Genomic DNA, 10,742 nt, shown 5'->3' on the forward strand with positions numbered 1-10,742 from the left:
TTTTTTTTTTCTCATTTCTCTGCCGTTTTTCCTGCTAAGAGACAAAGAAAGAAAGTAAAATACATCGGCAGCTGATGAAATGTACACACATTTAATCTGGAAATAATCAGTTTTCAAACATTATCAGAATAACAGACATGATCTGAACCGGCAATGATGTTGCCACAAACTGTCTCAAATACAGACAAAAAAACTCACACACACATATACAGTATATATATATATTGGACCAATGTTGACCAACACTTCTGGTTCACAGATAAAAGAGATAACTAACTTATTTAAAATAAGAAAAATAAAATCCACTACATTAAAAATGGCTTTAAGTCAAGAGGTTTATAAGCCATTAAACAAGTACTTCTGTGTACTTCTGTGTACTCAGTTATGTAAAGACAGTAAATCATAGCTGCAGCAGAAAACACTCACACAAAGATTGGGATGGAAGGAATTATAGCAACTTCATTTGTTGAACACAACACACAAATACAGCATCAGTATACTATAGTATACTACATCAGTATATATTGCATAAGGTTAGGGTTTTTTTGTCAAGTATTACTACAGTTGTTTTTCTACCAAAAGTAGGAGAAATGGCTTCTTAAGTATCATCATCATCATCATCTGCATCAGCAAGATCGTCCAACAAAACCCAAACCCAAGAGGTTCAATATAACGCAAATACTGAACAAGGAATATTTCTAAACAGGGTTACACATACTGTAAACAGGCGTCTAGCTGTACTCTGACACACTTTATTAGACGGGACAAAAATATACCTCAGTCTCTACAGAGAGCCAAAGACCCTCCCCTTCTGGTGGTCCATGTACGGAAGTCAACGGCAAGAGACAAGAAAGAAATGTTTTCATCTCATTTGAGTTAAGCACTGAATTAAAAAACGTGATGTTTGCCAATATAAAAGATAAGTTTGTCAAAAAAGTTGCAGTTTGTCGTAAATCTGTGGAAGTGTAAGACTGTGAAAATACATAATTACAAAGACCACAAACCCAAAAGTTGCATATGTGATGTCATTACTGTTTCTCCCTATGACTGAAGCTAACGTCACCGAAGATAACGTCACCGAAGATAACGTTACTCAAGCTACCGTTACTCAAGCTACCGTTACTCAAGCTACCGTTACTAAAGCTAACATTACTGAAGCTAACATTACTGAAGCTAACGTTACTCAAGCTAACATTACTGAAGCTAACATTACTCAAGCTACCAATACTGAAGCTAACGTTACTGAAGCTACTGTTACTGAAGCTACCATTACTCAAGCTAACGTTACTGAAGCTACCATTACTCAAGCTAACGTTACTGAAGATGACATTACAGAAGCTAACATTACAGAAGCTAACGTTACTGAAGCTACCATTACTGAAGCTAACGTTACTGAAGATGACATTACAGAAGCTAACATTACAGAAGCTAACGTTACTGAAGCTACCGTTACCGTTACTGAAGCTAACATTACTCAAGCTACCGTTACTGAAGCTAACGTTACTGAAGCTAACGCTACTGAAGCTAACGTCAAAGAGCTTACATGTGTAGATGATGTGATGAAAGGACCAGGAGTCGCTGGATTTAACATATCAGGTGAGAAACATCTGTGCCTGAAACATAGCTTAGTTACCTAGCTAGGGCAAGCAAGCAATTAATGAAAATTTTTTTATTTAGTCATGCCTGAATATGTTATTTGCCTAGCTGGATAACTACTAAATACTAGGATAATGTTTAAGATTTTTTGATTATGTCTTCCAGCTCAGCCTCGTTGCTCGAACAGTGTTGCTAGCAGGCCACGTCAGAGGCTCAGGTGAAAGCCATAATTTAGAATTAACTGCATATCAGACAGAGGGACAATGGGGCCTTTATGGATTTTAACAAATTGTTGCTAGCACCTGCACTCAGTCCTGATAAAATACAAGACTAGACACATGGATAACAAAGGGCCTTTGCAAGTGGACCTCAACTCTGAAGGCTGTGAATGTCATCATGTGACGCAGCACACAAACCTGGAGTGCATGTGTTGATGTTTTATGCATATAAGTTTTGCTAATATCAAGATGACGTCTTATTGATCAGTGTCACATTTCAGTGTTATTTTCTTTTTACGTGTTTTAGGGTCGAATACACTATTGTTTTAATATTGATTATGTGTGGATGTGGACAAGGTGGGTGTTAAGACCCACAAGAGGACAGGATATATAAGAATATTTGTTTTATTTGCTTGAAATTATCACTAAACTTGTGTTTATTTGAACTTTAGTGGAATCTGTGTCTCACTGACAGTTACATTGAAGAATTCAGACTGAGAAAGTGAGGGCCCATTAGGTCTCTGGGGGCTTTTCCTTCCACTTAACAATTGTTAGCTTAACATTACAGAGCTAACATGTAAAACTAAATGTTACTTTACTAAATTATTATTTATTTACTTTATTAAATTTATCTTTTACATTGACAAACATCGTGTTTAATTCAGGGCCAGTTCAAATGGGATCAAAAAAATTGTTGTCTCTCGCCGTTCGACGTACACATTTGTTCCTAAATAAGGTCAGAAGCAGAAGTGAGGGACTTTCAGGATCTGTATTTGAGACATACATGCTGTGACGTCGAGCAGCCAGAGAGCTCCTGGTTCGCCACTTGTGCCATATCAACTCTTTCCTATTTGGCCTTTTCCACTACAAGAACCGAACACGTAACCATCATCACAGGCTCTGCTTTTATTTGTAGCTGCTCAGGATGTGATTTTCATAAGCTGCTACTAGCATAACACACCTTAATCTCTGTTGAATTGTGGTCATCTTCTGAAGGATATCTCTAGTTCTGCTGCACTGATTTTTATTTTTGGTCCAACAATGTCTCAGGAGTGCAAAGCTAAACAGATGGAGTGGTCTGTGAAAGCAGCACTGCAAGGACACGTGTTTCAATATATACAGACAATATTCTGATTCAGAATATTATGAATTTTATGGACATTTTACTGTATCATTGTTTGTGTTGAGTGTTTTGTGTAAAGAGGTGAAAACTATGTATTAGGCTATAAATGCTGCGGTGTGAGCCCCCAGTTTGTGCCTCTCCTGTGTTACCATTACATTTCAAGTCACAGAGCTAAGAAATGACAAACATCCAGACTCATTTTGTAAAACACATGCAAAACTATGAACGGGTTATTTTTTAATGAAAATATTATCAACACTGGAAACAAATCAATATATACCATAACTAATAATAACATTTTAAATTTGTGTGTAGAAATTGAGTAACGCCACACGGCATGTCATTTCCAGTCACCATCTTTGTTTGGATAAGAACAAAACACTTAAAAAACAAGTAAAAAAAAAAAAAAAAAAGACCAAATATTTTTCATCCAGATGGTTAGAAGACTTTGTAAGCATATTTAAATAACTTTTAAGAACAGTGCTGTGTGTTTTTTTTAAAGCATGCTTAATTCTGTGACTTGAATGTTATTAGATCGGATTAAGCTTTATTGTCATTATGCAGCGTACGGGTACAGAGCTAATGATGTTAGCATCTAACCAGTAAGTACTACAGCTATTTATTATCAAATGTACAGTGAAGTAACAATTTATAAACATTAAACAGTATATGTGAATATTTTAAAAAAGTGGAGTGGAGTTAGAGAACGGAGAGTGCAAATGTAAGGATGTAGTTACATCTATGTATTTGTATAACAACGTGTACACAGCTTGATATATTTGTATTTATATATAATGGTAATACATGAGAGGGATATAATCTGGGGCTATATCAGCTGCACTCATCCCATTGTTGTCTGTCACACAACTGCACTGGCCTCCAAAAAACATATGATAAAAATGTTGACTTTTCAATGACGTGTCCAAAACAATTCGGTTTTTAAAACACAATGTAAACAAAAGGCAGAACTGAGCAACAAAGCCTTACAGGTTCAAGTTCCCGTAGTGGAAAAATATCTCTAAATAACCAATTTAAGCTAACAGCTGACGTGAAGAGGTGTGACATTACTGCAGCACAGTTAAGTTTTTAAAATCTTGTGATAAATATGTTCGTCACATATAAATGTCACATGTAAATCACAGAGAAACTCTTGCGATCTTGATGCGACTCTACAGTTAAATATTCTACAGTAAATACTACAGCATGATAACGTTTGATTCTCTAAATACCTTTTACATTTCTAAAAGACTACCGTTGATTGATTCCTGCATTGATTTTTGATCTATTTGTCTATTTGTTCTGCTAAATCAAAAATACTGCAAATTGTACTGATCAGCTGATTAAAATGCAGATTGTAGTAATCTCTGATGTCTCATCTGTGTTGATCATAGGCAGGTGAAGCCAATGAAATATTGTGATATATAAAGTGCATAAAAGTGGATAACAGCATAGTAACAAAATGATAACAACGATGATAACAGCTGCTTGGACAAACACTATAAATATGGCTCCCTTCATGGCCAACTTCCTCTAGTGTGACGGTTTGGTTAGTGTTTGCTGAGTAACAAATACTAAAAAATACTTAAAGGGTGATTCAAATACCTCTTTTGGTAAAAGTCGTACATTGTTCTTTACGCTCAAGTTAAATAAAGAACTACTTTATAACTCAGATGTACATTATAAAACTGACAACTTACAGTGTGCTAGGATCAAAGTGCCATGTTGTTGTCTCTCTAAAAAGGAGCACAGACCCGGCTGGTGCATCCACGACCATATTTAAAATCATCCAAAAGAAGGTTTGCATTGCTTGTGTAGAGACGTTTGTGTGTTGGACGTACAGTGGAGGTCTGGCAGAAGTCCTTCAGTAAGGAATTTGGTTCTGGTAATACTGCAGCATGTCGTACGTTTTGCTCCTGTTGAAAACAAGTTCGTGAAAATGTTATCAAGTAGATTTAAATCATATTAACTCTTATGCATAATCGTAATGTCATGTGAGGTTACCTGCTACTGAGGAAACAGCTTTGGATGACTTTGATGATGAACGCCGCTGCTTCTTTCTCACTCATTTGGGGATTAAACCGTCCTCTGATTAAAAAAAAAAAAGATTCACGTTTAAAGCTGCATTAATTCATATTCTGGCCACTTGGGGGCAGCAGAACACGGAGGACACACAATGCTGACATACAGAGGAGTTTTTATGATGCTTATTCACACATCCAGCAGATACAGGGCAACATCATCTTCCATGCCAGGTCGTGTTTCTGGCCGCCTGATGAATGAATATTCAATATTCACTCTTCTTTTAGCTCTGTTTTTGTCTTTCCTGAGAAAAATATCTTGCAATTTATTATTTAGTAGAGTTTCTCACTAAAAAAGAGGTTGATGAGAGCTGTGAGGCTGAACCCGACAGTAAAGTTGTGGGCCGTAAAACTAGAGCAGTGAGCTTAAACATCAGTTCTCAAACTTTTTCACCCCCAAAACTGACTTAGACCACGGACCACCATTTGATAAAATGTTGTCCCAGGGTCCCCCCAACTGATAAGATTTTTGCTTTCAGATGTTTTATTTCAGAAATAATATGAAACCCATAACCAAAATAGTCACACATTCTGTCATTGCATTGCTTATGGGTGGAAGTTTAGTGAAAATAAAGTATTCCCCTTTTGCTTTGAGCGCAGAGAACACAGTGCAAAAACATATGAGCCAGACAATATTGATAAAAAAGGTTACAGAAAAATAAATGTTTTACTTTCACACATGTGAGAGTGTCTTTATTTCGTTAACACACATTTAGAGGAGCCCCTTAGCTGAATGGTTAAACATACATATATACAGTGGGGAGAACAAGTATTTGATAAACTGCTGATTTTGCAGGTTTTCCCAATTACAAAGCATGTAGAGGTCTGTAATTTTTTATCATAGGTACACTTCAACTTTTTGCTTCCTCACTGTTGACGGGTGAAAATGCCAAATTAAATTAAAAACAGAAGTTTTATAGCAAAGCAGAACAGAAGTAGAATTAGTCCATACAATTGGCTCTGTTTGCTACAGTGACTTTTTCATGTTGTCATATTTACATATTTCACTGTAGTAGTCACTAAGAGTTTATATACACACACACACACACACACACACACACACACACACACTACTCCTGGACTTACTTGAGAAGTTTAATGGTTTGTCCTCTGAAGCACGGCAGTCCAGTGTCCAGCATGAGGGTCACTAGAGAAACCACTGCATCCATGTAGGGTCTTTATGGTCAGAGAAGAAACAAATAAACAAAGATCCAGCAAAGTTACACAGAGTTACAAAGAGGGTCTGAAATTTACTTTGTTTTACTTTTTTCAGAAATTTTATCAGACAGTTATGAAATATATGCGCTAAATGAAGGAATAACATTCAGCTCATTTAGGGATAATTTAATGTAAATGTAATTTAACGCTCAATATATTTACATAAATAATAATTACACGTATGTTTGCATGTAAAAAGGACCCATATATTTCAGAACATGACAATCACTCCACCTTACTTAACAAGGTATCTCAAAGGATCCTACAGATGACAAGAAACACAGAGTTCACCACAGTGTGTTTTACAGTCAGTGCTCAATAAAAAACCCACAGTTCAACCACCATTATAAAAGTTCCACGTATAGATAATAAAGTTTCCTTTGACTTTAATCCCAAACACCCCATGTTTATGCTCTTTTGCCTTGCAGCAGATTCCTGGCAGAATTCTCAAAACGACATGGATAGTTTTCTTTCTTTCAACAAACCCTCCTCATTTTCTTACCGTACAGCCAGATACCCTCTGACACACATCTCCATGAACCACTTGAAAGGCGTGGCCTCCATCTTGCCCCCCATGATCATCACCATCTCGTCTGTCAGCTTGATGTCCGGCTCCCAGCCCAGGTTGCCGCCAGGAGAGCTCTCGAACATGAAGCCAAAGTCTGGAGAAAAGGAACACAAGCAATGACCATCGCTCTGAATTAAAACAGGATGGATAAGAGAGAATACTATTCACTGAGATCGCATTAAGAAGAAACAGAATCGATGTGACCACCACAATGACTCTGTCCAGATCACAGCCTAACAGTGAGTCCATGTCCATATTCCATACCTATGTGGATGAGGTGGCCCTTGCTGTCCAGCATGATGTTGCCGTTGTGTCTGTCTTTGATCTGCAGCAGGAACAGCAGGAGGCTGTAAGCAGCCATGCTGCGGATGAAGTTATACCGAGCCTGTGGAGAGGTGAAGAGGACATTGGCGAGACTGCAGTGAAATTCTGCTTGGATTTATTGACACGACATCCCTGCCAGAACTGTGAGTAATGTTCAGGAGGCAGAAATCTTATAAAGAAAGTCTTTGTGTCTGTACCTTTGACAGTGATACCAACAGGTAAGGAAACGCAGCAGTGTCTTTTTCATTTGAGGAAGTTGAGGTCTGTGCAAGACCTTTTATTGAATCAGGTCTGGTGCGACCTGTTTATCTCCTTGTCAAACCAGTCCCTCCAGGATTTCACGATGTCACTAACTATTATCACAAATTCTAGTGAATTCAGTGCGACTTGCGATTTGGAGCAATCACTGCAACTTTTCTGCAAATTTGACCAATTATCGGCGTTTACTTCAAAATGTTGTCATACGTCAGCAAACTGACTTCCTTGTTTTGTTTAGAAGGCGCAGCAGACATCCCAAGAGCAAAGGACCGTGAAAAAACAGTTTCCACATCTTCTTTACCAAAGCGGGGATAAACTAATTTTGCATAATGTGCAGTGTTGTGAATAAAATGAAATCGTCTATAGCCAAACACTTTGACGCTGCAAAACATCAGCTTAGAATGGCAGAAATGCACGGAGGACGTCAGATGAGACAAATCACAGTCACACAGGCTGCTGCATCCCGGTAAACTGCAAGCACTAAAATAATCTACGTGAGTATGCAGGGTCAGAGGTAAAGTTATTGTTGTTTATCACAGAGTGACAGGCGTAGAGTTTGCATGACACTGAACTGTGTGTGTGTGTTACTGAAGGTTACTTAGCTTTTGTACTCATCAGATAAAAATCCTTTTAATTTTTAATGATTCAACTGTTATTCTAAAGATAAAAAATGACCTTCACAGTTTTCAGTTACTACCACAATTTCCTCGCCAAAAAACACCCAAGAACATCGCAACTTTTTTGAAAAGCTGCCACAAATTCCTGGACTGTCAAACAGAAAAATGCACTAAACAGATGTAAATGTCTGTTGCCACAGAAAAGTCAGTTCTTTTTAACAAGAAAATATCCAGTCTATTCTGGTTCCCTTGTTAGACTCCCATTAATCTAAACTAACAGATGTAAAAACTCACACATACATACACATTTTACTACAGCTCACTAATCACTGACACTTTCTCTCCCCTAACCTTTTCACACGTCCTTGCATAAACATCGGACATCATAAGACAGGGTTGGTAGTGGACTCTCAATTTTAGAAACCAAAATCATAAGAGATGAATAAAAGGAAGACGGCCAAAGATTGAAAACCTCCGCACCTTCTGGAAGGCGAGGGTGGATTCATCACCGTACTGATTACGGAAGTAATCGTACATCCCGAAGTCCGTCTGCCTGCCCAGTTGGTCTCGAGACTTGCAGTCAGGGATGCACTCGATCACGCCACACTGAAGAAAAGAGGATCAGTTAATAAATACCTGATTATCAAAATTCAATAATATGTTTAAATCCTCAAAGTTTTGGCCATCATTCCTATTAATTATGACACAATTACCAGTGTAAATGCCGACATCAGGGGATGCAAATGTAAGTGATAGGAGCGGTTTTAAAAAAAGAGGTTTTCGCTGTCAATTTTAAACTTTGCCTCTGGAACAGACAGCAGACCTCTGCCCGAGGAGCTAAAGGGTCAGAGTTATAGTAGGGAGAGACGCCATGAAGAGCCTTAAAAGCAGGGGCGTTACTAGAAATAAAGCTCTACTGGGGCACAGACCCCCTCATTCCCCATGTAAATTTTTGATTTTGATATTTTTGATTGGCGTGTATGAAATGTGATAGTATGTGCCTCACCAGCTTCCCTTGCTTAGCCCATTAATACTGGCACTGTCATGTCAGAAAGGACTTTGACCAGAGCATAAGCACACGCACCTATGGTACCGCATAAGAAAAATTCTGCTATGGTTCCCTCCTACCTGACATTGTGAGCCATGTAAACAACTTGCCATTGCTGCAAAGTCACACCTGACACTGCAGTGCTCTCACCTCTCCTTTAAAACAGTCTGTCTTTTTAATAAGCCGGAATGGAAACCTCTTCTAGAAAATACCACTGCTGATTTGAATGGACCTCTGCACACTAACTCAATCCTCCATTAGGGTCTGAGCTGCTTGTATCTGAGGCTGCCTGTATTTCACCTGGGTCTGCTTTCCACCTGCCATTAGTCCAGAGTTGTAACTAAACCTTAACTGAGAGACATTTTAAAATGATATGTGCCTATGAGGAGGGCCATCAAATCCGTGTCTGGACTCGTCCTACTAATGTTGCTGCTAGAATTGCAATAAGGTCGGCTGCAGACTGTAGCACCGCTCAGCCGAATTGGTGAGTTTCATTTCATGCACGCGCATATGCGTATGAGCGCATGTTACTGCGCGAAGTGGTTTTCTTTTCAGTGCTGCAGTTTATAAACATCTTTGCACGTCGGCGTTTATCAAACGTAATAAATAGTTGTATTTCACTCTAATATTTTTCAGTCACAGCCTGGCAAGAAAACAAGACCAAAACAGACTTTGTTGCGCTGCTCAGCTGGTTGGCAAGACAGTGAGAGATTCACTGACGTTGCAGATGTTGCCAATTGTTGCTAACTTGACTGCGGAGCTCTACACATCCAAAAACGACGGCAAGGGGTTTTGTCCATTTCACTGGGGAACAGCACATCGATACAGGGGCACGTGCCCCAGTAAAAAGTGTATAGCGTCACCTAAGCTTAGAAATACAATATATTTTAAATCTGTCCTAAAACCAACTGGGAGCAGGTGTAATGTAGCTAAATACGGACTGATGTGTTCGTGTTTCTTTGTTCTGGTCAAAAGCCTGGCAGCAGAGTTCTGGACAGTCTGGAGTCGATCAATAGATTTTTGGTTCAAACGTGTAAAAAGGCTGTTGCAGTGATCCAGGTGTGATGAAATAATGGCGTCTCAGTGTCTTTAAAAGGTAACACAAGCTTTTTTGTGGTGTGCTGCTCAAAACTTAAAATGCTGTCAAACCAGACGCCAGGATTCCTCACAACCGGTTTGATTTGATCCACTAGGGAACCAGCAGATGGCACAATTTCTTTTGCTATGAGCTGGGTCCCAAAAACAAGCACCTGTGTTTTGTCTTAGTTCAGTTAATTTGTTTTGACTTAACATTGTGTTCAGACTGTGTTAAGCCAAACTTGTCTTACCTGATGTTAAACTGTGTGTAACAGCATTGTCCTGTTTCTATACCTCAACATTTAAAATGTAAAATGTCATAACTATAAGGAAATGATGGCCAAAACTTCTGTTACAAACCTTGGAGTCAGACTTGACTCAAATCTCACATTCGACACTCACATCCGTCACCTCTGTAAGGTCTCTTTCCTCCACCTCAAAAACATCGCCAAACTCCGCCCCTCCCTCTCACAACTAGATGCTGAGAAGTTGATCCATGCCTTTATCTCCTCCAGGCTGGACTACTGTAATGCCCTCCTCGTCGGGATCCCTGGCAGGAGACTGCAAAAGCTCCAGCATATTCAGAACTGCGCTGCCCGGGTCCTGACGAGGAGGCG

The 10,742-nt window shown here is 38.9% G+C and overlaps 1 protein-coding gene across 1 annotated transcript in view; it reads right to left on the reverse strand.

The window, feature by feature from the left end:
- Positions 1–75: 75 nt before the first annotated feature.
- pi4kaa (phosphatidylinositol 4-kinase, catalytic, alpha a) overlaps positions 76–10,742 on the reverse strand; it is a 38,859-nt gene continuing 28,192 nt past the window's right edge. The window contains exons 49-54 of the mRNA XM_046066214.1: positions 8,481–8,606; positions 7,066–7,186; positions 6,736–6,895; positions 6,102–6,191; positions 4,939–5,022; positions 76–4,850 (exon numbers count right to left, since the gene is read on the reverse strand). Of these exons, the coding sequence (XP_045922170.1) occupies positions 4,799–4,850; positions 4,939–5,022; positions 6,102–6,191; positions 6,736–6,895; positions 7,066–7,186; positions 8,481–8,606 (633 nt within the window). The 3' untranslated portion in view covers positions 76–4,798. The remainder of the gene's footprint in view (positions 4,851–4,938; positions 5,023–6,101; positions 6,192–6,735; positions 6,896–7,065; positions 7,187–8,480; positions 8,607–10,742) is intronic.

Source organism: Micropterus dolomieu, linkage group LG13, assembly GCF_021292245.1.
Source record: "Micropterus dolomieu isolate WLL.071019.BEF.003 ecotype Adirondacks linkage group LG13, ASM2129224v1, whole genome shotgun sequence".
Taxonomy (NCBI): domain Eukaryota; kingdom Metazoa; phylum Chordata; class Actinopteri; order Centrarchiformes; family Centrarchidae; genus Micropterus; species Micropterus dolomieu.